Below are 24448 nucleotides of genomic sequence, written 5' to 3' on the forward strand. Positions count from 1 at the left end.
AGGCGTTTTCCTGGATTCTCCTCATCTCCTCAGTGGGAGGAAAACCTGCAGTTTGAGGGAAGCAGTCTGACACATTCTCATCTGCAGGCTCTGGGGCAGAGGCCTGACCAGGCAGACTTGCTGTGAATACACACCAGGGGCAGCAAAGCCTTCTCTGTCAGCAGCCCAGGCTGCCCACAGCCAGCTCCTGGCAGGGGTGATGTGAGCAGTGTCCTACCTGTGGGCCTGAAAATTCCTGCTGGTGGGCCAGGTGTGCCTGCCACTGGTGTGTGCCCCTGTCCCTGGGGAGCTGCGCCCCCCTGCCCCAAGCCCCAGCTTGCTCCAGGACAAGTGTCAGGGAATGGCATGGACTGGGCAGAGGGCCCTGTCCCAGAACACTGAGGTCTGTAACCTGGGATGTGGAATCTCAACTTGTCCCAGATGAAGTGTGTTCTCCTGGCCAGTCTTGTCTCATAACCCACCTTTGTTTGTCAGCGACACCAGGCTGCTCTGGGTTCTGTGCAGCACCATGGCCCAACTGATGGCAAACACCAGAGGTGCCACCTCCCAGCCATGATATTTGTGGGCTGGTGGGAGCCCGGTGGCCTTCTGGGCCACAGGAGCCAGGTGGAAGGAGCAGTGTTGTGCTGCAGCCCTGACAGACTGTCCCTCTCTGTTGCAGTTCTCAGCATGCTGAGTAACCCTCTTGGGAACGTCCTGAGCAAGCCTCCGCTGGGTTTTCTGCCTTTAGACCCCATTGGTTCAGATCTGCCAGAAAAGTTTCCCACACCATCGCTGAGGAACTCCCGCTCCCTCCTGGACTCCCGCTCCAGCAGCCCCTCGGACTCGGACACCAGTGGGTTCAGCTCTGGTTCTGACCACCTCTCAGACTTGATTGTAAGTTTGGATCCTGGGGTCTTGCTGTGTTTTTTGGGAGCACAGAATAGCTGAGTGGAGCTACCAGCCAGAGCCCTGCCTGCTCAGGAAGGGGAGGGAATGCTGGGAGGAGCTCTTGTGCACACACTGGCACAGCCCAGGGTTTGGGAGAAAGGCTGCTCATGCAGTCTTTGAGCACAAGTCAGCAGTAGCCTCATGTTTTTTTTCTTCTAAGCTAACATTTTGGGTCTGTGCTTGCAGCCCTACTGAGTTACAGTAGCTTCCAGAGGGATTTCTGGTGCTTGAGCTGATGTGTGGCAGGGTGGTGGTATCTGTGCCCTGATTCCAACAGGGAGGTGGCTGATCTAGCCTGGATTTCTCAGGAGCTCCTGTCCTTGCCTTTCCTTGCTCTTCCTATTTGCTGACTGCACTTCTCCATCTCAGGGTGGTTTCTTATAGAGCAAACTGGGTCTAGCCTGCTCCTGTTCCCTAAAGCATAGCTAAACTTGAAAGGGAGCAAGTGAGTGTCTGCCTGGCTGCCCCAGTGTGCTCTGATGGGTCTGTGGTGGGTGCAAGTGGCAGCTCTGGGTGCCAGCAGGACAGCCTGGCTCCAGCCAGCTCTGGAATGCTGCTGCATGACCTGGCTGTGGCACACAGGAGAATAAAGCCAGGAGCTGCTCCAGGCTCTGTTGTGGTGTCACCGTGGCCCTGACCCCTCTGTTTGGGTGGGTGTGAAGGACAGAGCTGGCTGGATGTGAGGTTGATTCTGCTGTGATCCACAGTGGAGAATCAGGATGTGTGAGTGGCTGCAGCACCCAGGCAGGGATGGTGGCAGGTGGTGTAGGGCACAGGGCTCTGTGCTGGCCTTGTTTTGTGAGGGGCAGGGCTCCCAGCACTGCCCTGCCATGGCAGCACAGGGACAGATCAGCAGCGCAGCTGGCACTGAGCTGTGCAGCACCTTGCCTCTGCTGTTCCAGTGATCTGAGCTTTCCTTCCTCCTGCCCTGGAAGGGGCTGTGGTCAATGGTGCCCATTCCCTGGTCAGGCAGCCCTGGAGCTGGGCCAAGAGGATGAGTGCCTGCAGAGCCCATGGGCACTCCAACAAGCCCTGCCCACTGCAGGAACAGCACAGAGTCTGAGGCTCCTCCTGGGGTTCCCAGTTCTTCTTGAGGCCGTACAGCCAGGGGTAAATGTTGGCTTGGTGGTCTGAAGAGCCTCCTGCTTAAAGATCCCTGCTGCTAATCACGGGCATGGGTTCAGTGGAGAATGGCCCAGGGCTTTTCTAGGTGCTGGGATGAGTTGGGGTTGCTGCTTTCTTGCCTCTGCCAGGTCTCAAGAGGATCCCCGAGAGCTCTGTTTCCTGCCATGAGCAAGGCTAGGGCCCCAGTGTATCACACTCACCCCTGGCACTGTGTGCTTTTACTCAGAGCTGGATTTCCAACGTGGCTTTTCTCTTGCAGTCAAGCCTTCGCATATCCCCTCCTCTGCCCTTCCTGCCTCTCAGTGGGGTGTCAAGAGACCCCTTGAAGATGGGAGTGGGATCCCAGCTGGATCAAGATCAGGCTGCCTTGGCTGCAGTAACTTCCTCCCCGGCCAGTGCATCCAAAAGATGGCCTGGAGCATCTGCGTGGCCTTCCTGGGATCTTCTGGACTCTCCAGAAGACCCCTTCAGTATTGAAAGAGAAGCCCGGCTGCATCGGCAGGCAGCAGGTGAGTTGGGAGGGGGGTCCAGTGGATGATCCCACACTTGGGAGGAGAGCAGGTGGCCTCGGTGCAGACACCGGCTGAGCGTAGAGCTTGCTCCAAGCCCAAGGCTGACTCTGGCTCTACCTGTAGTAGCCTGTAGTTGAGGAATATGGGGAGGCCTGTGGGAGAGTGGGAAAGAAATGATCTTGTACTGAGTATTACTGGTGTCTTCTCCAAGCTGTGAATGAAGCAACCTGCACCTGGAGCGGGCAGCTGCCTCCCCGAAACTACAAGAACCCTGTCTATTCCTGCAAAGTGTTCCTGGGAGGAGTCCCGTGGGACATTACAGAAGGTGAGCACACCCGGGAAGTGAGGCCTCATGTCAGGGCTTTGCGTGTTGACCTTGGGGAGGGTGCAGGATGGAGCTTTTTGGAGGGGACACTGACCTTTCTCCTTCTGTCTGTAGCTGGGCTGATCAACACTTTCCGTGTTTTTGGCTCCCTGAGTGTGGAGTGGCCCGGTAAGGATGGCAAACACCCACGCTGTCCTCCCAAAGGTAATATGCCTAAAGGTAATAGCGAACACGGTAGGGTTACTTTTTTCCCATGCTATATTACAGCACGGATGCTGGGATGGTACAGCTGCATGCTGGTGACTGGATGGTACAGAGCACCTGGGGTAATGTCCTGCCCTCCCTTGGGTCTGCACCTGGGCTGCAGAGCACTGGTACCCCAAACCCAGCGTCCTCATCCATCTGTAGCAGGGTTGGGGCAGAACTGTGGGTTGGGGGAACCTCCTCTGGTTGTTTCTGGAGCCCTGTGTGGGGCTGTGGCTCTGGAACAGCTGCTGATCCCACTGCCAGTGTGTGCAGCTGGGCTGTGGCATATTGTTACAAGGTTACAGGGTAGGAAGTGGCTGGTTTGGAGGCCCTGTAGTGCCTGATAGCCTCATTCAGTCACCGGAGCAATGTGAGGTAGAGCACTGGCATCCATGGAACAGACTTTAAAACCCTGGACTGTATTTGAGCCAGGCCATCCTAAATATACGAAGCAGGGTCTGTTTTTCTGCAGACCTCGTTGTGGCCAGGCTGGTGGTGCCCACCTGGCATGTCCAGGTGTGGTTTATGGATGACAAACAGTGGCCCACGTGGCCCTGGACCTGGGCATCCTGCCCCTCATGCTGTGCCCATCCCAGGTTTGGGCTCATCCTAGCTTGGCTTAAATGTAAGAGTCTGCTGGGAGCAGCAAGAGCTACCACACAGATACTTCAGGTGGCACCCAAGAGTAATTTTTGAGGATGTCTGCAAATTGGGATTATCTGCTCCTCCTCCAGCACAGCTCTAACAGCTTCTTCTTTCCCTTCCAAAAGGATATGTCTACCTGGTGTTTGAGTCTGAGAAGTCAGTGCGTGCGCTGCTCCAGGCCTGCTCCCAGGACCTGCTGAGCCCCGATGGGCTCAGTGAGTACTACTTCAAGATGTCCAGCCGCAGGATGCGCTGCAAAGAGGTGAGTAGAGCTGTGAGAGCAGCCTGACATGGCAGCAGGGGGTGCAGAGGGGCATGCCTGGAGGAGGGGAAAGCAGGGCTGGAACGGCAGCTGGCTCCTGGCTTTGACTGCTCTGTGCCTGTGGTAGGGATGTGTCAGCTCAGTGTTTGTGTCCCTCATAACAGCTTATGTCAAACCAACCTGGAGCTCCTGGGTTGGTGGCAGACCCTGCCTCCAGGCTTCAGTTAGCTTGGACAGAGCATGGAAACGGGGATTTGACTGCTCCATCATGCCTTTGCTTGCAGAGATAGATTGGGATCCCTCAGGTGCTTTGTCAGGCCTCCTCTGCTTGCAGAACAAATGACTCATGCTCAGCAGTCAGATATTTTGTATCCCAGGCCACTCCCCAGCATGGCCTTGGCTGGCTGACCTGTGCTTTGGGGGTGCTGGGGCTGCCAGGGGCTTAGCTTGGGCTTACGGGAAAGGGGAGACCTCAGATCACAGACAAGTGCCTGAGTTCAGGGAGTTAAAGATGGGGAGATGGAGCTCTTAATCTAGACAAGCACAAATTGTGCTATAGACTCCAGAGCCTTCAATCAGCTGCAGAGCAGATGGGAGCTCCTCGTGGAGCTGGCAGTGGGTGATTATTCCAGTGGTCCCCTCCAACATTAGGCTCCCGTGCTGGGAGGTTCCTGACTGGGCCATAAACACAGGTTGGAGGGATGTGGATTGTCCTCTGGCTGCCACCCATAAGGAACTGCTAACTTGGGTTCCAGTTCAGCTGGAAGCAGAGTTGGTTTTGTCCCCTTGTGGGTTTTCTTGGAGGTGTCTGGAGCTCTAGATGGATGTGGACCCTGAGCAGCAATAGATAACAAATGATGTTTGCAGCTTGGGGTTGAAGTCTGAGGTTCAGGGGTGCTCCTGGTTGCAGGTGCAGGTGATCCCATGGGTGCTGGCCGACAGCAACTTCGTGCGCAGCCCCTCGCAGCGGCTGGACCCCAGCAAGACGGTGTTTGTGGGGGCCCTGCACGGGATGCTGAATGCAGAGGCCCTGGCAGCCGTCATGTACGACCTGTTTGGAGGGGTGGTCTATGCTGGCATCGACACCGACAAGCACAAGTATCCCATAGGTAAGTGATGATTCCACTGGGATTGGTCACCCCTGACATGCGGTGAGGAGGCTGCAGTGTGCCCTTGGCTTGTCCTTCTGTTGGAAGTCTGTCCAGGTGCCAGGCTCAGAGAGCAGATGCTGTCCAACCTCTTCTACAGTCTGTGCTTCTCATCTCCTGGCCTTGGGGAGGCAAGACCAGCCTTAGGCTGGGCTGATAGAGCTGATGTGCCTGGGAATTGGAAAGTCCTGGATCATTTCAGAGCAGCCTAAAGTTTCAAATATGCCTTTAGGCATTGCTGAAGGTTTCTCTGTCCTTGTTCAGTGCTGTTAGTGGTTGTTGGATGCTGCTGTAGCTGCTTTTCCATTCCCAGGGCAGAGACAGCTGTGGGTCTTAACCCGTTCTTGGGCTCTTGTCACCAGAGCTGAAACATGGTGTGTCACCTGTGAACCTTCCTGGAGGCCAGATGGGCCAGGAGACAGCACTGAGGTGGCTGCTCTGTTGGAAAAAACGCACAGCCTGTGCCTGAGGACCAGCTTTCCAGACTCAGGCTGCAGCAAGTCATAAATTTTCAGAGAGCATGGATCTCCTGGTGCTGCCAGGCAGTAACAGTGTCAAAGCTTGGTAGTGCAGAGTTGTCAGTGCTTGGTCAGTGTCCTTGGATAGCAGTCAGGCTTTTCTGGGCAAGGCTCAGGTTTAGGATGTGCATGAGGTGCTGCAAAGTCCCTGAAGTGCCTCTATGGGGACAGTCTCAAGGAGGGGTAGGAATGGGAGGGAGTATGAGATTTCAGGCAGATTCTCAGTGTGACTGTGGATGAGGTGTTTGAGAACCTCTCTGTGAGGTCCCAGCGCGTGACCCCAACCTCCTGTGGTTCATGCAGAGCCCAGGTTGCTCCAAGTAGGCAAGATCCATCTCCCAGCAGCTCAGTGGCACTTCCACCCTTGGAGCTGTCTGATAGTTGCAGCAATCAGAGTTCAGTTTTGGTAACTAAGCTGTGCCCTGGTTGGTTGTGCTGACTGAGGGCATCTCCTGTAACCCCAGGCTGGATCCAGGCCCTCCTGACTGTGTCCTGTGCAATGCTTTGGGAGGGGAATGGATGGGTTTTGGGTAGCACTTCATCCTGTGGCTGAGCTGTAGGGATCTGCCAGTGTCAGTCCTGGAGCTTAACAGACCTTGGCTGGAAGCGAGTGGTGCTGGAATGCTGCTGACTAGCAATGAGGCTGCAAAACACAAGGCTCTGGAGTGAGGGGGAGGCTGGGAATAAAAGCTGCTGAGCCGTCTCAGCACTGGTGTGTATCAGGTGTAGTGTGAAGCTCTCCTGCTGCTCCTGGCAGTATGGTGCCTGGAGGAGGCAGGAGGATCCCCTAGGCCCTGGATACCATCTCCCTGTCAAAACTGTTTCCCTGTCTGAGTGGCACCAGGGAAGGGGTGGTGGTGCTGACAGTGGGTTCCCTCTTGATCTCTGCTGTTCCTCTCTAACAGCTGTGGTCTGGCTTATTCCAGGGTCAGGCCGTGTCACCTTCAACAACCAGCGCAGTTACCTGAAGGCTGTGACTGCTGCATTTGTGGAGATCAAAACCACCAAGTTTACCAAGAAGGTGAGTGGGGCTGGTGGGACAGTCCAGGGAGGGGTCTGTGTGATGGATGTGGTGCTGCTGGGAGCAACAGTGTGCATGGAGCCTGCCCCATATTCCTGCTCAAGCAGCAGGAAGTGGGACTGTTGCTCTGCCAGCCCCAGGGGTGCTGCTGGGGATGGATTGGAGGTACCAAGGGAGAGGGCAGTCACCCTGGCGCTGCTCCATGCCACTGCCTCATTCTCCTGCAGGTTCAGATCGACCCGTACCTAGAGGACTCTATGTGCCAGGTGTGCAATGCCCAACCTGGCCCATTCTTCTGCAGAGACCAGGTAAGGCCACTTCTCCTGCAGCCTGTGCTCAGGGGTTTCCTCCAGGAGGGGGCTGCCCCTGTGGCTGGTTTTGGGGATATACACCCTGGCTCTTGCCCAGTGGGGAAGATGGGGCTCAGCTGGGAGGGTGGCCTTGCTTTGGAGGAGGCCCAGCCTTCCTGGGGAGGGCAACTCTGGTACTTGCCAGGAGGCCCAGGCAGGCAATGTCCACCCAGCTTTGAGGCTGGGGTGCTGCAGTTTGCTGGTGCTGTACCAGCACTGGGACCTAGAGTGGGAATGACTGGTGCCCCTGAGGGGAGGGAGGCTGCTGCTCTGTGGGTCAGGGTGCATCCCCCTGAGGCACAGGGAGCTCTGGCTGATATCACATCGCTGCAGGCGAAGGAGCTTGGCTGGGCTCTGGCAGGTTCCTGCGGAGCTGGGATGGGATATGAGCAGGAGGCAGGAATGCCATGGAGTGATGGGAGAGCCCAGCTGCTGCCCCAGTGCCCAAGCCCTGATTTTCAAACCTATTCAAAAGATGGAAGCTGGGCACAGCAGGCCCTCCACAGCATGGCTGGCATTCCTTCTCTCCGGCCCATGGATCTGCCGTGCCGGTGGGTGCTGTGAAACGGGGCAGGGAGCAAGGGGAGGAGCGGCTCTGCCGGTTCTTTGCTGCTGGAGACACCCCAGTGCTGCCCCTGTGCTCTGCCCACAGATCTGCTTCAAGTACTTCTGCCGCTCGTGCTGGCACTGGCAGCACTCCATGGAGGTCCTGCGCCACCACCGCCCGCTGATGCGCAACCAGAAGAACCGGGACTCCAGCTAAGGGGCCGCCGGGGCGCGGGGCTGCCGCGGGCGCGGGCAGAGTCCTGGGAGAAGCTGCCACGAGGAGAGCGCAGCAGCGCCTGCCGGAGCCAGGCCCGGCTGGGAACGTTCTTCCTGAGGACTGACGGGGAAAAAACAAAAATCTTACATTCATGTTTGCACTTGCTGGTCTTTTTGTTTCTGCACTAATGCACAGTGAGTTTTGTTGGGGTTTGTTTGAGGGTGTTTTGAGGGGGGGAGTGCCCCTCAAGCCATTCTGCAGTTCCCAGACTTTGGTTCCTGGTTTGCTGATGAGAAGCAAAAATTGAAAACGAATAAACCCAACCAACCAAGGGCCATGTGTCGCGGAGGTGTCGCCACAGGCGCCTCCGCCCTGGTTTTTTTATTTTTTAAAGGCGCTTTTTTACATTCCTTGCAATACTGGTGGAGAGAGCGCAGGTCTCATTGGTCATTGTTTTGCCGTTGCCATACAGTGCCTTTCCATTCATTTACCCCCACCTGGATGGTGTGACCTGGGTGTTCAGCTGGCGTTTTTTACTGTAACAACAAGGAGACTTTGCTCTTCATTTAAACCAAATCATATTTCATATTTTACGCTCGAGGGTTTTTACGAGTTCCTTTTTACACTCTTAAAAACAGTTTTTAAGTCGTTTGAAATGAGAGATTCTTTTCTTTTCCTGGCAGCTTTTAACATTATTGCAATTTGTGTCTGGGGGCTGCTGGCAGGACGTTGTAAATCCAGGGGTTTGCAACGGGACAGGCCGGGCTTTGTTTTTGTTTTTGGATTTGAAACTGGATGGGATGAGGATCTTTGAGCTGCTGTATATAGTTTTAAATAGTTTGTTGCACTTTTTTAAGTTGCACTTACGGGGGGTTGATAGAGGTTTTTAATCACACAAAGTCACAGGACTTACCTTTTCTTTTGTAACAAGCTAAAAAAGGGCTGCGTTTGGTGGACGATGAAGGTTCCTGGGAGCCCTTTCTCTTAGAGGGGACAAGTAATTTTCTTTTCCTTCCCGAGATGTTTGGAGTATCAGTGCAGTCGACTGAAATGCTGCTGCTGGGATTTGAGACCTTAATTATGCTGATCATTATTATTATTTTGTTACTTTCCCCTCTATTGGAAGCTGTGTGCCAAAGAACCAGTGTCATAATTTCTCCCTCTTTACTATGGTTTTTTTTTTTCCTTTACTGCTGAGCTGATGTTGCATTGTTGCATATCCCAGCTGCTCTTTGTGGGGTTTTGTGAAGCTGTGTGTGAAGTCTCTACCTCATTGTAGTATATGCAGGCAAGACTGCACTCTCCTACAGACGTGTGGAGTAAGCTGTGGTGTAGTTTTTGGCACATAATAAACACGTTGCAGCAAAAAAAAAACCAACTTTCTTGTGCCTTGTGTGCTTCGTGGGAGATCTCTGCAGCTCAGAGGGGCTCTGGTGTCACTTCCCGGAGGTGTGGGGGAAGGTATGGATGTGGTTTGGGGGGAGGGATGGATGGAGCTATGAGATATGAATGCTGTCGGTGGGTAACTCGGTTGGGAGGGGAGCTCTACCTGCTGGGCAATGCATTTTCAGGTCCCGCTTCTCCGAGGTCCCTGCAGGCCCCTGGACTCCAGCTGGAGCTCCCCTAATTGCAGCAAAAGTTGATGAGGCTGATCGGAGAGGAGCCGGTGTTGCCCTGTGTTCTTCTACTGTGGCAGCGCAGGTGCTGCTCCTGCAGGGCTCTGAGGGGAGAGGGGACCCCAGGGCTCCTCTGTGGGGCTGGGGAGGGCTGAGTTCGGACTGACGCTGCCACAGTGGACACCTTGTTGTGCCCCGTTTCCCTGGAGCACGGAAGGCTTTGACCTCCTTCCCGGTCCCACCGTGCTAACTCTGCAGCAGCCTTGTTGTCAGCGCTCCTCCCTTGGGCCTGGCTGCTGCCGCTTCCATGGGTGGTGCGAGTTTGTGGCTGCTCGGTGTCCTCTCTCGAGCAGGGCTGGGAGGGGCTGGCACCGCAGGGATCTGAACTTCCCTTCCCGGGCCGCTCCCCGCGGATCCTGTTCCGGGGCGCTGCGGAGCGCCTGAGGCCGCGGCCCCGCCGGAGCCCTCCGAGCCGCCAGGGGGCGCGGTGGCCCGTGCTGGCTTCCGGTGCCTGCCGTCCTCCTCCCGCTCTCTTTCCGCGGCCGCCGCCGACATGGTGGGTGCGGGTCCGCCATCCGCCGCCATCCGCGGGCGGGACCGCGCCCCCGCGGCGGGGAGCGGCCGGGGGGACCGGAGGGGACCGGGGCGAGGGGCGGTGGGGGGTGGCGGGGGCCGGGATGGCTGGGGGAAGGGGGACTGGGCCTGGGCTCGGCGGAGCCTGACCGGCGGCCCTTCCGCGCACCCCGCTTAGGGACGCGTTCGGACGAAGACGGTGAAGAAAGCGGCGCGGGTGATCATCGAGAAATACTACACGCGCCTGGGGAATGACTTCCACACCAACAAGCGCGTGTGCGAGGAGATCGCCATCATCCCCAGCAAGAAGCTGCGCAACAAGATTGCGGGGTGAGGGACTGCGGGCCCCGAGTGGGCTTTGGGTACCGGGGGGGCCCGGATGGGCTCTGGGCAGCTGGGGGTGTCCCCGGGGGTTTGGGCATTGGAAGGTCCTGGGGAATTCGGGCAGGGTTTGGGGGTTCCTGCTGGCCCCTGCATTCGAAAGTGATTACGGTCCCACCCGTGGCCGGGTCATTGATAGTGCAGGGAGAACAGTGCGAGAGTTTTCCCGTGTTTGGGGGGGTCTCTGTCTCCCCCAAACCCTGTTGCTGTCGGACACTTCGTCTCCGATGTCCCCGGAGGTGGTGGGATATCGCTGGGGTAGATGGTGGCAGCTGTCCTCGGTGTGCTGTGGTTCCAGGATTTGGGGTGTGGGGAAGGGTGACGTGAACCCTGGGAAAGCCCATGACACCCCCGTGTCCCTGCAGGTATGTCACCCACCTGATGAAGCGAATCCAGAGGGGCCCTGTCCGCGGCATCTCCATCAAACTGCAGGAGGAGGAGAGGGAGAGGAGGGACAACTACGTCCCGGAGGTGAGGCTCCAGCTTCCCCATCGCTCCATCCTGTCTCGCCAGATCTCTGTAAACGGTCCCAAGTTTCTTTAAAACAAACCCTCAGCCAGGATGAGCTGAGGAGGGTTTGGATCAAAGGGGCCGGGGTGGATCCCTCCAAAGCTGTTACCTGGGACAGGAAGGGCAGTTGGTGTCTTGTGGTTTGGTTTTCTAACTTAAAACTTGGGAAAAAAGAATTTGATGGGAAGTAGGATATTTCATAGTGGCTGAAATCCCTCCTCAGAGGGAGGGATTTGGTAAAACCCTCTTGCCTTAACCCTTTGTTTGGACGGGGTCAGGATCTCACCTGTCACCTGGGTGAGGTCATCCAGGAGGCCTTCCCTTGTTCTGTTTCTCCTCAGTCTTGTAGCCTTCAGACACGGCACATCTTGCCCCTTTCCCAGCTCTTCCTGGAGGCTCCTGGCAGAGCTGCTGGTTTCTGTGCTGGCACCAGAGAAGGGTTACAGGGAAGGGACTCCAAGCAGGGAAGGGGTGTCCGTGCTGCAGTTGTGTTGGTGCAGTGTCAGCACACAAACCTGTACTGTGTTTTGTAGAAAAGTCCTGGTGTTATGTAGCTCTTGGGGAAGGAGACCTGCGGAGGTAGAGTTTGGTGTCTGGACAGGGCTGGAAGAAGTTTCTGTGGGGTTGAAGAGCAGGAGGGCACAGGTCCTGGAGGTGGGACAGCCTTTGTTGGCACTGTGGTGGATTTGTGTCACAAGGCAGTTGTGAGTGTCACTGATCACTGCCAGCACTGGTGCAGTTGAGGGTCCAACGCCAGCTCCTCAACAGCCTCGGCCTGGAGCAGGTTGGGCCTCGGTTTCTGAAGATTTGCCATAAAACAAGCTTTTCCCTCTGCTGCTAGTGACCTCTTGCAGTGTTCAGTCAGGAAAGCTGTGTTCCATCAGGATGCTTCTGGCTCTGCTGCTGGAACTGTTCCCCACAGCAGTGGGATGAGACCGGAGTGGCTGTGCAGACACCCAGGTAGTTGTGGGGCTTTATCACTTGTACCTTTTCTCTTCCCTCTGTCCCCAGGTCTCTGCCCTGGACCAGGAGATCATCGAAGTGGACCCGGACACCAAGGAAATGCTGAAGCTCCTGGTGAGTAGCCACAGCTGTTCCCTGCCCAGCTCCTGGCATTTCCCTGGCACAGCTCCTGCTGCCCTGAGTGGCTGGATGGTGTCAAGTGTGTCCCTCTGCCCTGGGTCCTGAGGATTAATTCATGTATGGCTTTTGAAAGGGCAGGGGCGTGGGGGCTTTGTCACCAGCACGGTGGGGTTGTTCCTTGCCCTCCGTTTCTGGTGATTCCCTCAGCAAGGAGTCAATCTCCAGAGCAGACTGGTTTCCCCTTAGGAGACCTGTGTCCACCCTTTGTGCTGCCCACACCATATTCCCACACCTTGCAGAGTGGGCAGGATGCTGTGACTGATCCCGTTGTTCCCATGCTGTTTTCCAGGATTTTGGCAGCTTGTCCAACCTGCAGGTGACACAGCCCACAGTGGGAATGAACTTCAAGACGCCCAGAGGAGCGCTCTGAGTCTGTCCCTGTGTGTCGCTTTTCCAATAAACGTGAGGAAACCATCTCAGCCCGCCTGGTCTTTAGACACCCAAGGGATGAGGGAGGGTGAGTTCTTGGGGTGGTGCATTGGAGCACACAGAGGACTCAACACCTTGCCAGCATCTTTTTGGGTTCTTTCCTGGCAGTTTGGGGTGTGAGGTGCAAAGCTGTTGTTTTAGAGGCTCTCCTGCCTTTGGGGCAGTGGCAGAGAACAGCCATGGTGACTCCTTGGAGCTTGTGGGAGCCTGTCCCAGGTTTGCCTGTGCTTCCTTCGAGTGGACAGCCTGGGGATTAGGCTGTGCCACAATAAAAGTTGACTCTACTGGTCACTTTCAAGTGCTTAAATGAAAGGGAAAAGTCTTTAAATTCCTTGATTAGTGAAAGTAAGGAGACCTGGGTGTGTTCCTCCAAGGAAAACTTGCTTAAACTAGTTAAAGCTTAAACCACCACCACCCTGCCCCAGAATAAAAAGAAAATATTTGTGGTTTGGGGAGAAAATCTGTATTTATGTTTGTTGTGAAATTCAGTTTAAGTAGTTACTCAAAGAAGCAAATACTGCAATAACTGTAGCCAGTACTTAAATAACACATGGAAGACTGAGCTGTAGTCAGGTAATTTATAAATCACCTGGCAGCTCTTGCATTGAAGTTTTTGCTGCTCCAGCCACCTGTTCCTTACAATTTCCTCTTCATTTTGGTCTTCTCACAGTAAATGCTGAATTTGCTTTGAACCCAGTACGCTGCATAGCCCGAGGTGCCAGGGGTAAAGTCATGGAGTTCCCCCTCATATTTCTTCATGTCCCGTGCAGAGGCATAGCCTGTGGAGGGAAAATGGGCTCGCTGAGTCTCTCCATCTGCCCTATCCATAGCTGTTTCCAGGTGTATTTACCTGTCACCATGTTGTTTATCGGGTATTCCTGGAGGGCACGGTATGGAAATTCTCCCTGGACAAGTGCTTCAGAGTCTGTTTCTTCACTGCTGTATCAGGAGGCAAAAAAAAAAAACAAACCAGTGTCAGTTCCTACGTGCCAGGGTTGCTTGGAATCGGCACATCCAAATCCCACCAGCCAAGGTGGAAAATACCTCTCAGCCAGGTCGAGTGCCTCCTCCTCTGGTTCTTCCTCACAGCCATTTCTTGCTGCTTCTGATTCCTCTGGCAAGTTTTTGTTGGGCTGTGAATATCAGCACAAGGAAGAGTTTCAGTTGTAGCCTGGGTTACCTGCAGAGCAGCTGGGACACACCCTCTGAGTGCATGGATTTTTAGGGCTCGTGATTTCAAGCATAATTCAGTTAAAATTTAAGTCTAAGGGCATTCCTGCTTCAGAAGTGCTGGGAAGTTGCTTTGAGAGGAGAAGTGGGCAGTGAGATGGGGAAGGAAAACACCTCACTGAAGGGCTGAGCTGAGCCTGTGGCAGTTGGAATCCCTGGAACAGCACACTGCTGGGAGACTGGATAGTCTGGGCAAGGGAGACAATCCTGCCAGTGCTGTCGCAGCAAGCACAGGGAGTCAGAATCAATGAGGCTGGAAAAGATCATTGAGCCCAACCAGTGACCAATCACCTTCCCACCCAGACCAGAGCACTGAGTGCTATGTCCAGTCATTCCAGGCAGGCCATTCCAATGCTTGATCATCCCTTCTGGGAACAAATTCTTTCTGATGTGCAACCTAAACCTCTCCTGGTGCAGCTTAAGGCAGTGTCCTCTCATCTTGTCCCTTGGGCCCTGGGAGCAGAGGCTGACCCCCACCCAGCTGGCTCCTCCTGTCAGGGAGCTGTGTGGAGCCAGACAGCCTCTCTGAGCCTCCTTTGCTCCAGGCTGAGCCACTTCAGCTGCTCCTTCCCCTGTTCCCTTTTCTGGACCTGCTCCAGCACCAAAATGTCCTTCCTGAATTAAATTGAGGGGTCCAGAACTGGACACAGCACTCAAGTTGGGGTCTCAGCAGTGGCCAGAACAGGGGCAAAATCACTTCCAGGTCCTGCTGGTCACAGATGCCATTGGTATTCTTGGCCACCTGGGCTCATGATCAGTTTCTTTTGATCAGCACTGCCAGGGCCTTTCTTGCTGGGCTGCTTTCCAGCCGCTCCGAGCCTGTAGCTCTGCAGGGGTTACTGTGGCCAAAGTGCAGGACCTAGACCTTGGCCTTGCTGACCCTCATACAAATGGCCTTGGCCCATTGATCCAGCCTGTCTGGGTCCCTCAGCAGAGCCTTCCTAGCCTCCAGTAGAACCAGACTCCCACGCAACTTGGTGTCATCTGTGTGTCTGCTAATGGTGGACACAATCTCCTCATTCACATCATCAATAAAGATACTGAATAGGGCTGGGCCCAACACTGATCCCTGGGGGACACCACTGGTGAACGGACACCAATTGTCCAAGCTGTGGGCTGCAGTTTTTCAGGAGATGCCCTGGCATTCTGATGTCCAGGTAGGTGCATCCACAACCTTTCCTTCATCCTCCAGGTGGGTCCCATCGTCATGAAAGGAAATCAGGTTGGTCAGGTAGGACCTGCCCTTCCTAAATGCTGGCTGGGTCTGATCCTGTGGTTTTCCTGTATGTGCCGTGTGACGGCACTCAAAGTGATCTGCTCCATAACCTTCCCTGCCACAGGTCACACTGAAAGGCCTGTGAATTCCCTGAATCCTCCTTCCAACCTTTGTGGATGGGTGTCACGTTGATACCTCATCTTCTGGGACCTCCCCAGTAAGCCAGGACTAACGATAAATGATGAAGAGTGGCTTGGCAAGCTCTTCCTCCATCACCCTTGGATGGATCCCATCCAGTTCCATGGACTTGTGAGCATCTAAGCGACACAGCAGGTCACTGCCTGCCTCCTCCTGGATTTCTGGGGGTCCATTCTGCTCCCTGTCTACCAGCTCAGGGGACCATTTGTCCTGATGCAACCAGTCTTTGTGTTGAAGACTGAGGCAAAGAAGGTGTTAAGTACCTCAGCCTTTTCCTAGTCTTTGGTGATGGACGCTCCAATAAAGAATGGAGGTTTTCTTTGGCCCGCCTTTTGGTAATAAAGTATTTATACAACTATTATCCTTTACAGAGGTGACCAGATTAAGTTCTAACTGAGCTTTCACCTCCATAATTTTCTTCTTTCTGCATGACCTAAAAACATCCTTAAAGGCTTCCTGAGTTGCCTGCCCCTTTTCCCAAAGGTGCTCTTTTTTCCCTAAATTCCTGTAAAAACTCCCTGCTCAGCTCAGGCTCATCCTCCAGCACACACATGTGTAATACAAATTTTTCATCTTACCTGTTCTTCAAGGGCATCTGCCTTCTCCCAAATAAACCGTCCAATTTTGCTTCTGATTTCTGCCAGGAACAACAAAACTACTGACTGTGAGAGCATCAAAGAACAGACTGTGGCAGTCACCACCAGTGTGATGCCCTGCAGGTGCCTCTGGGGAAAAGCCCAAATACAAGGTCCTGCCCCTGGGCCAGGGCAATCCCAAGCACAAATTCAGGGTGGGCAAGAATGGATTGAAAGCAGCCCTAGGAGAGGGTGTTGATGGATGAGGAGCTCATGGATATGACCTGGCTCTGGGGTCCCCAACAGCAGCAGCGTGTGGAGCTGCTGGAGAGAATCCAGAGGGGGCCATGGAGGTAGTCCAAGGGTTGAAGCCCCTCTGCTCTGGAGCCAGGCTGGGAGAGCTGGGGGTGCTCACCTGGAGCAGAGAAGGCTCCAGGAGAGCTCAGAGCCCCTTCCAGGGCCTGAAGGGTCTCCAGGAGAGCTGGAGAGGAACTTGGGACAAGGGCTTGGAGGGACAGGACAAGGGCGAAAGGCTTCAAACTGCCAGAGGGCAGGGTTAGATGGGATATTGGGAAGAAATTCTTCCCTGTGAGGGCAGTGAGGGCCTGGCACAGGTTTCCCAGAGCAGCTGTGGCTGCCCCATCCCTGGGTATGTTCAAGGTCAAGTCATTCTGTGATAAGAGGTGGGTGATACTCTGCCCTCTGGGAGGAAGAGCCACTCCCAAGCTGAACGAAAAGTCCCTCCCTGCAGACAAGTTCTAGTTTGCACCAAGGCTGCAGTCATGGGGGATTTTCTGGGAAAATACCCTCAGATGATTTTTTTGCCTTACCTTCTTGCAGGCAGGCAGGGGGCAGGATGAAATGGCCCAGAACCACCGAGGGCTTCTCTCCGGCGCCTGTGCCCGCACACACTGAGAGGTAACAGGAGTGAAAGACTGTGGCTCTGCCTTCCAAGTAACTGAGGCTCTCATGTATGCTGGAAGACAGAAAGAGAGCTGGTTTCCAAAGGAGAACCTGGAAGCAAACCAAAACATTTAGAGGGGTGTTGTCATTAAACCTGCTCTGATATTTTTACCAAAAGCACCTAATTTTCTGTGATTTTCTAGCTGTGAGACTCTACCAGTCACATCCTGTTACAGTCCCAGCTGCCACCATCTCCCAGGGCAGCCTGGAGGAGGGACAAGGGTAAATGTATTTTTAGGGATTACAAGGTCCCACTCTACTCTTGAGGTGAAACTACTTCAGGGAGGGCAAAGCCAGGATTTTTCTACAATTATCCTTCACCACACTGGTTCCTGCTCACACAGCTGAGCAAGGAAGTGGAGGTGGAGGGTGCTCCAGCCCTCACTGTCCTTCTTAGAGGGGAATTAAATCTTGTTTGCAGGGTTTAAAATATTGAAAACATTGAAAATATATATATATAAAATTATCCCGAATTCCCCTGGGGGAACAGGCTGGTCTGGTAGCACATTGTTGCAGAAGAAAAGTTGCTATTCTGTGCTTATTGGAATTCCCCTTGCTTAGCTGGAGCTGGTGGCTGAAAGATTCCAAAATTTGAAGCCAGCTTTAAGCACTGGTGTGTTAAAAATAAACTACTTAGTCTAGCCTGGCAAAGCCTAAAAGAAACATCACAGCTTCCTTTCCCATTAATATGTTTACAAGACGAAATAATGAATAAATTTAAATATTCACTGATATTGAAGAAGCGAGGAAGATCCTGAAAACTTTCCTTATATTTGTACAAATGTTCCATAGCTCTCTATTTTTTTTATTTTAAGCATTTTAGCCCTTTTCCATCCATTTTTACCCCAGTGCTTCCTTTTAGCATTAATTCACACTGGCTTTTTCCAAGGTTCCTTCCTTGGGAATTCTCTCACCTCTGTTTTAGATGCTAATTTTCCTGTAGATAATTCACAGCCAGCAAGAAACCAGCACACTTAATTTAATTTATATCACAGTTAAGCCCCTCTCAACACATGGATGTTTTTTTCTCTATTCTGTCTATCTACAGCTTAGTGAGTTTTCCTGACCCCACTTGGCAATAAGGTTCTGGCAGATCCAGGCCACAACTTTAAAAACACCCCCTTGATTTTTACACGATGTCAGTATCCATGAAATACTTTCCACTAAATCCATGAAAGCCTCCTTTGCCCACCTGCGTGTGTCGGGGTGGGTGGCATCGCTGCTGAAGAGGTAGTCGGCATCCAGCCAGTGAGCGATCGTCCCACCACCGTCTGCTGCAGGGGACAGGAGTGAGGTGAGGGTGGGCATCCAGGGGGTTCCCACCTCGGGGTGACCTGGGATGGGGACAGCTGCTTGTGGGGCTGCAGAGGTGGGCCCTGATGTGGAAGCTGTGATAGCTCCCCATGGCTGTGGGACTCCCTGAAGGTTGCTCAGGGCTTTTCCTCCTCCCCATGGCTGTGGTACTCCCAGTTCTCCCCTGAGGGTTGTTCAGGGCTTTTCCTCAGTGTGGAGGCACCATGGACTGGCCAAATTCATGCCCTGCCCTGTTGAGTGGGTCTCAGACCCACGAAGGGATGACAGGGCTGTGCTGCTACTGCTGTGCCCTGCTGAGGAGTGATGAGGCTGTGCTCCCCTCCTAATTCCCGCTGAGTGGTGACAGGGCTGTGTCCCCCACGGATTCCTGCCAGCTCGGTGCCCCGAGGCATCCCTGGTCGTCGCCTGGTTCCCTCACCCCAGAGCCCCCGCGGGCCCGGGCTGACGCTCTGCGAGAACCAAGCCCGGTGTCCGCGGAACATCGCGGCGGGAGCGGCCCTGAGGGGAGACGATGGCGGGAGCGGCCCTGAGGGGAGACGATGGCGGGAGCGGCCCTGAGGGGAGACGATGGCGGGAGCGGCCCTGAGGGGAAACGATGGCGGGAGCGGCCCTGAGGGGCTCAAGGGAAGGCGATACCTGCCCTGAGGGGAAGCGGTGGTGGGAAAACCTGGCGAGAGGGAGAACGGCGGGAGCTGGGTCGGGGAGCTTTAAGCTGGATATTAGGAAAAGGTTCTTCCCCCACAGTGTGGCCGGGCACTGGAACAGCTCCCCATGGCAGCCTGACAAAGCTCAAAGGGCCCTTGGACAACGCTCCAAGGCGCAGGGTAGGCATTGGGGTATTCTGTGCAGTTAGGAGTTGAACCATCTTCTCTTAGTTTTTCCTCAAAAAAAAAAACCCTTGCATTTTGCTGTTCCTGGAAACTGCTTGCAGAAAAATTGCTTGTATTTCGTAAAGCACAAATGAGGCTTGTTTCATGCTTCAAGCTTCCCAAGATATCCTTCAGGATACCCCATCTCCTGGGAACTGCCACCAGCAGCAGCAGCAGTGCAACATCCCAAATGCCTCAGAACCCCAAGGATGCTGGATAAAACAGAGTAAGTATTTCTGGACATGGTTCTGAAATCCAGCTGTTAAAGAAAATCAGCCTCTGGTGTGGGCATGTGCTGTTCCCCCAAAGAGAGGGGATTTTTGAGTAAACTATCAAAATATTTCTTAAGTAAGAGCAGAAAAACCCCACAGATGCAATCAGGGCGGACCTCTCCAGTGTGGGAAGATGGTGATGATGATGAAGTTCCTTTGGAGACAGGGTCATTTCACATTGCCTCAACAGAATCTTCAGTTTCTGAGTTGACTCCACTCCTGTCCTAGTTAGGATGAAGCTCTCCTGGTGGAGTGGTTACCCAGCCATTATTCTGGTGCTCTTGAGGAAAGGTGGAGCTGAGGTGGTGGAAAGCACCATGGTGGCCCTTCATGATCCACGGCAGAAGGCCAGGACATGTTCCACAGCTCCTTGGGCTCACACACCAGTCTGTATTGCTCCACTGAGGTCTCTGGGAGAGAAGCTGACACCTTTTCCCAGGCCACCTTCTCTCACACAGGGACCACTGCTGGGGCTGTCTGGTCCCAGAGCTGTGTGCTGTGTCCTGCTGTCCCATGCTGAGTGATGAGCACTGTGCACAACCACCCAGCCATGACAGCCCCACCTGTCCTGCCTTGAACACCCCTCTGATGAACCCAAAGGGATCCCCATAACAGGGCCTTGCCCCTCAGCAACCTCCCACATGGGTGTTGGAATTGCAACAGCCTGGATTTTCCTAATCCCTAACCAAAAAAAGAAACCAAAACAACAACTTGGTTATAATAAAAATAACTATGGAACAAGACAATGTCCATCACAAATCTAAAGTGGATGTTCTGTGACACCATCACAGCAAGAAGAGACACAGGATGCCCTGAGCCAGTGGAACCCTTAATCCCATACACGTGATCCTGGTTAAATCAATTTAGATCCAGTATTCCTCAAGCAATCACTCTGATTTCTTCATAAAATAAAAATGAGCTGATGGCAGTAGCACCGGTTTTGGGCAGTGTCATCAATCCCCCATGGTACAACAGAGGACCGGCCCCAACTGCACTTCTCCATGGGGTCAAGCAGAGAGAAAAGCAGAACTGAAATTCACCGACACACTCATCTGCGTCCCCCAGGCTCAGCTTTCCAAGATGCCTCAGCCAGAGCTCTCCCCCTTGGAGTGAGCACCATTCCCTGCCATCACTCCTTCTGTGTCCCTCCCTGTGTCCCCAAGGTTCTTTATCCCTTTTTAACCCTTGTGCCTTCCCTTCAGAGCCACGAAGGAGCCTCCAGAAGGCAGATACCACACCAGGAAAAAAAAATAATTAAAAAAATCTTTAATTCTCTTTTTATTGATGGAAAAGTGCTCTTGCATCTTCTCAGTGTGATAAAAAAGCACAACTGACCATCACACCACCAAGGCTACATATCCACCCACAACCCCGTGGCCATCAGAGGCTGTGAAATCAGTTTGGGATGTCAAATGACTCTGAAGAAACATTTTAAGGACTAGCAGTTTATTAAAGTATAAACATCCTGCAAAATTTGGAGCAGTGAAGAGCTACTATTATTTTTTAAGCAGTAATTGGGCACTTTTAGCTACATGCTCAAAAAGCCTGCAGAGCTGCCTTGATGTGGCTAAGTGATATTTTTAACAAGGCTTACTGGCGAATTTCTGAAAGGAAGTTGATCACTCTTGTGGCTATGACTAAGAATGGAGAGAAGCTTGAGAAGACTTTGACTTGCAAGAAGAATTTCTCAGACCTGCTTGGAGAGAGTAGATTGACATCAGTCACATAGTGGCACCTTCAACTGTAATTATTTTAGGACTAAAAACCAGTTTCCTCAGAGCAGTTTGACTGCAGCATCCCTGCAGAACCACCTTCCAGAGAGATTCAGGTAAAAATCTTGCAGAAACTGCTTTTCTGTCCCCTCCTTGGTGGAGCTCAGAGTTAAACAAGTCAAGGGGATCCCTGTTCTCCACCCCAGGGAGTTGTCCTGCTCTCAACTCTTTCCATGCCAGCCCAGTAAATCCTTTGTCCCCAGACCACAAGGAAGCCACCCACATCCCACCTTCAGCCAATGTCCCAGCAACCAAAGCCATGGTGTTGTGTGGGCACAGCACATTCCAAACCTTCCCTTGGGGCCAGGTTTGCACCCCCACTGCCCAAAGGTGAGTGACAAACCAGAGGAGTGACTATATACAACTTTTTAGAGCCCCGCAGGAACTGGGGAATTTCATGTAAAGGTCCTGTCAAGGCTTGTCCCAGGCACAGCTAATCATTAGCCAGCCTCTAACAGGACACGTAACTACCGTGTTTTAACCAGGGTTACGTCAGCTGGGCCACATACTCAGTTTCTTTTCCCTATCAAGAGTTAAACTAGAATTTCCCCTTTGCTAAATCCACACCCAAACACACAGATAGTCTGAAGAACTTGGAACCCTCAAGAGTGAGACACCCATGAATAAACCCAAAAGTCTTTCTGGTTTGTGTCTCGTGAGTCCTACATGGCGCTGCCCTGCCACAGGGTTAACCAGCCTGCCACCCACCCTGAGGCACAGGGATCTCAGGTACAGCGACTTCCTGCTCCTGCCCTGACAGAAGACAGCACTTCGGGCCTTGAGGGAGCTTTAGGGAACCTGCAACAGCTCTCTGCGGTATCTGACACAGCAACAACATGCAGGGAAGATTTTTTTTCCGGAGTTCTCCTTTTTTTCGAGCAAAGGACTCTTGTAGGCACAGGATGGCTGACATCAGACCAAAATAGTGGGCAGAAAGGGTGTGGGAAGAGTTTTATGTCCCAAATCATCATTAATGTGATCTACTTTTTGGGTGTGGTTGCTTCTGTTCCTCAGCTTTTCAAACCCTGCCCCCCTACAGAAATGGGTCTGTGTTTCCCTTACCAGCATGCCACAGAGCATTGGAATAACTCACCATGAATTATCCCAGAGACAGCTCAGAAGTCTGGCTCTGCAGGAAAGAAGCGCAGAGCATTAGACCTGGGGGCAAATGGGCACCCACTCTCCCCTGTCCCCACAAGGTTGTCCCCTGGAAACAGCCCCAATGTGGTAATCAGAGTTGCCCTAAACTGCATCTGAGCCTAGGTCACCACCATCAGCCCCAACTGCTGCATTCTTCTTTACATCCACACAAAATAAAGCAAAAATTCACTCCGTAACCCATCACCTTCTAGTTAAATTCACCGAGGCAGAGATTGGATGACATAGCGTCACCAAATCCCTATGGATTAACACCAATGTGTGTCCTCCCTGAATCCTTCAGAGGTTTGTGACAGCCTTTTCCGCTGAAACCAAGTTAATTTTCTATTTCTAATACAAGACCTTCAAACCCCACTCTGTTCCAACACCCTGCTTCCCAGGAAAAGGAACAGAGACAGCAGGGATACAAAGCAAGGAGCTCCAGCGTGCAGGAGGGGAGGCACAACGTACCCCATCGGTAAAATTGTGACCCGGCCATGGTGGAATGTGCCACCTTGCAAGTGAAGGTGTCATCCCTTGTGGGGGTGAAGGGTACATAGACCAGGCGCTGGAACTGCCACTTCTCGTTGAAGGACAGGTCCCCGTACTTGACGTCGGGAATGGGCTCCCCGTTCTTCAGGAGTTTGATGTCAATCTTGGGTGGGTGAAAGCCAGTGACGAAGCAGTGGAGGGTGTTCTCCTCTCCCTCCTTGGCCCGTAACCGGGCGTAGACCTCGACCTTCGGCACCTCTGGAGAGAGAAGCGAAGCCGAGTGAGAAGCGGGGCTGTGGTGAGCATCGCCTCGATGCCAGCACTCCCCCATCCGCCCGCCCGGGCAAAGAGACCGCGGACCCGCCGGGACCCCGCAGCTCCTCACTCCCTTCAGGAGCTTTGTCGCCGCCCCAGGCACTCACCACCGGCCGCCTCCAGGTCGAGCAGCGCCAGCAGCACCAGCAGCCCGAGAGCCAGGACACCCCGCGCCATCACTGCCGCTCGCTGTCCCGCCGCTTCCCGGAACGCCCCGCCCCCGCCACGCTCCGCCTTTTATAGACTCCGGATACCACGGCCAATCATGGCGCGGAGCGGCCGTTACGTCATCAGTCTCCGGGCAGAACGGGAGCTCCGAGGTTGTGCGAGCCAGAACGGTGCTTTCGCTTTCAGTTCCGCGCTGAGTGGCGGGGAAAGACCCGGGCGGAGACCGGGGGGCGTGGGGCAACAGCGGCTGGGCGTGAGCCCAGGTGGGCAATGGCAGCCCCGGTGTGGGCACAGGCCCAGGGCAGCGCCCGTCCCCTGTGCTGGGCACTGCTGAGGCCACACCTCAAATCCTGGGATCAGTTCTGCGCCCTTCAAGGACATTGAGGGGCTGGAGCGTGTCCAGGGAAGGGGACGGAGCTGGGGAAGGGGCTGGAGCACCAGGAGGAGCTGAGGGAGCTCGGGGGTCTCAGCCTGGAGAAAATGAGGCTCGGGGGAACCCTCTTTCTCTACAACTTCCTGACCGGAGGGGGAAGCCAGTGGGGTTGTGCTCTGTGCCCAAGGAGCAAAGGAGAGGACAAGAGGAAACAGCTTCAAGTAGCACCAGGAAAGGTTTATATTGGATCTTAGAGAAAAGTTCTCTGAAAGTCCTGTCCAACCTTGCCACAGGCTGCCAGGGCAGTGGTGGTGTCCTCATCCCTGAGGAGATTTAAAAGCCCTGTGGATGTGGCACTTGGGGACATGGGTTAGTGGTGGCTTTGGCAGTGCTGGAGGAATGAATTATTTGACTTGATGGTCACAGCGAACTTTTCCTAAACGGGGATAAAACCCACCTCTGGCAGAAGACTTTGCATCCAGGGCTGGTAGAACACAGCCTATGGTGGAGCAAGCACTCCACCTTCTTTTCAAAACCTGGGTGGAGTGTCTCATTCCAGCAGCTGCAGGGTGTGAAACTGACTGTTGTTTGAGCACAGCATAGACGCCCTGACATAAAACATGAGAATTCTAACACCAAAAAACAGGTTTTCTGATGCCTCCTCCAGCAGAACTGTGAGGCTAGGAATGCCACTGAGTGTCCCAGTAATGCTGCTTAGAAGGAAAATAAAGGGAAAAGAAAAGAAAGTCTCTGCTAGCAGGGAGAACACAACAGCATAGTGTAAGTACCAAAACACTAAGTCCCTTTAGGACCTGCTTTCTTAATGCACCTCATTAAAACACAAATTTAATTAAAAAAGCATGTATGGAGAATATTTTAAGGAGCAGGTAAATCAGGAGAGGCCAAGCAAAGGAAAATCTTGGAAACACTTGTTATCAGTTCCCACTGGCCCAGCTCCTGCTGGGTTTGCTGACTACCCAGTGAGCAGTGCCAGCCTCGCAGCTGAAAACATGCAATGTTTTCCTCAGTGTAGGATAAACAGATGCAGCTGTGGCCA

At 53.7% G+C, this 24448-nt stretch overlaps 4 protein-coding genes and 1 non-coding gene across 8 annotated transcripts in view; 3 read left to right on the forward strand and 2 right to left on the reverse strand.

Moving 5' to 3' along the window:
- Positions 1-9223, forward strand: part of CPEB1 (cytoplasmic polyadenylation element binding protein 1) — a 37913-nt gene extending 28690 nt beyond the window's left edge. For 3 of the 4 annotated variants that reach the window (XM_088063311.1, XM_088063312.1, XM_088063313.1), the window contains 9 exons: positions 662-876; positions 2315-2564; positions 2779-2892; positions 3007-3111; positions 3909-4045; positions 4956-5154; positions 6638-6732; positions 6960-7040; positions 7735-9223. In XM_088063311.1, the coding sequence (XP_087919437.1) occupies positions 662-876; positions 2315-2564; positions 2779-2892; positions 3007-3111; positions 3909-4045; positions 4956-5154; positions 6638-6732; positions 6960-7040; positions 7735-7845 (1307 nt within the window). In that variant the 3' untranslated portion in view covers positions 7846-9223. The remainder of the gene's footprint in view (positions 1-661; positions 877-2314; positions 2565-2778; positions 2893-3006; positions 3112-3908; positions 4046-4955; positions 5155-6637; positions 6733-6959; positions 7041-7734) is intronic. The other variant, XM_014251036.2, reaches the window with a different exon arrangement.
- Positions 9224-9896: 673 nt separating this feature from the next.
- On the forward strand, positions 9897-12484 carry RPS17 (ribosomal protein S17). The gene is made up of 5 exons (XM_005521344.3): positions 9897-10017; positions 10213-10364; positions 10781-10886; positions 11937-12002; positions 12358-12484. Exons 1-5 carry the CDS (start codon positions 10015-10017, stop codon positions 12436-12438), a joined length of 408 nt encoding a protein of 135 aa, XP_005521401.1. The 5' UTR covers positions 9897-10014; the 3' UTR covers positions 12439-12484.
- On the forward strand, positions 10504-10631 carry LOC148183038 (small nucleolar RNA SNORA71). Its single transcript, XR_015773986.1, has one exon. It is a non-coding gene; the product is annotated as a small nucleolar RNA SNORA71 (small nucleolar RNA).
- A 133-nt stretch (positions 12485-12617) lies between the features above and the next one.
- On the reverse strand, positions 12618-18475 carry TERB2 (telomere repeat binding bouquet formation protein 2). The gene is made up of 7 exons (XM_088063277.1): positions 18412-18475; positions 17872-17953; positions 16547-16692; positions 15720-15778; positions 13542-13630; positions 13348-13436; positions 12618-13276 (listed from the first exon to the last, which is right to left on the reverse strand). The coding sequence occupies exons 1-7, from the start codon at positions 18473-18475 to the stop codon at positions 13134-13136; spliced, it is 672 nt and encodes a 223-aa protein (XP_087919403.1). The 3' UTR covers positions 12618-13133.
- Positions 18476-20385: 1910 nt separating this feature from the next.
- On the reverse strand, positions 20386-23058 carry B2M (beta-2-microglobulin). Its single transcript, XM_088063387.1, is given in 4 exon segments — positions 20386-20830; positions 21996-22029; positions 22508-22793; positions 22958-23058. Coding segments are annotated over 4 exon segments (519 nt in total). The 5' UTR covers positions 23028-23058; the 3' UTR covers positions 20386-20701.
- Positions 23059-24448: the final 1390 nt, after the last annotated feature.

Source organism: Pseudopodoces humilis, chromosome 16 (assembly GCF_049639895.1).
Source record: "Pseudopodoces humilis isolate 2021_Gansu_Grassland_sample_001 chromosome 16, ASM4963989v1, whole genome shotgun sequence".
NCBI classification, from domain to species: Eukaryota; Metazoa; Chordata; class Aves; order Passeriformes; family Paridae; genus Pseudopodoces; species Pseudopodoces humilis.

Coding starts and splice junctions, on each gene's coding strand:
- RPS17 (XM_005521344.3), top strand. Junction 10,887..11,936: donor GGGACAACTACGTCCCGGAG/GTGAGGCTCCAG, acceptor CTCTGTCCCCAG/GTCTCTGCCCTGGACCAGGA. Junction 12,003..12,357: donor AGGAAATGCTGAAGCTCCTG/GTGAGTAGCCAC, acceptor GCTGTTTTCCAG/GATTTTGGCAGCTTGTCCAA.
- TERB2 (XM_088063277.1), bottom strand. CDS start 18,475: ATGTTCCGCGGACACCGGGCTTGGTTCTCGCAGAGCGTCAGCCCGGGC. Junction 15,779..16,546: donor CCCTGCCTGCCTGCAAGAAG/GTAAGGCAAAAA, acceptor TGTTCCTGGCAG/AAATCAGAAGCAAAATTGGA. Junction 13,631..15,719: donor CAGATGCCCTTGAAGAACAG/GTAAGATGAAAA, acceptor TGATATTCACAG/CCCAACAAAAACTTGCCAGA.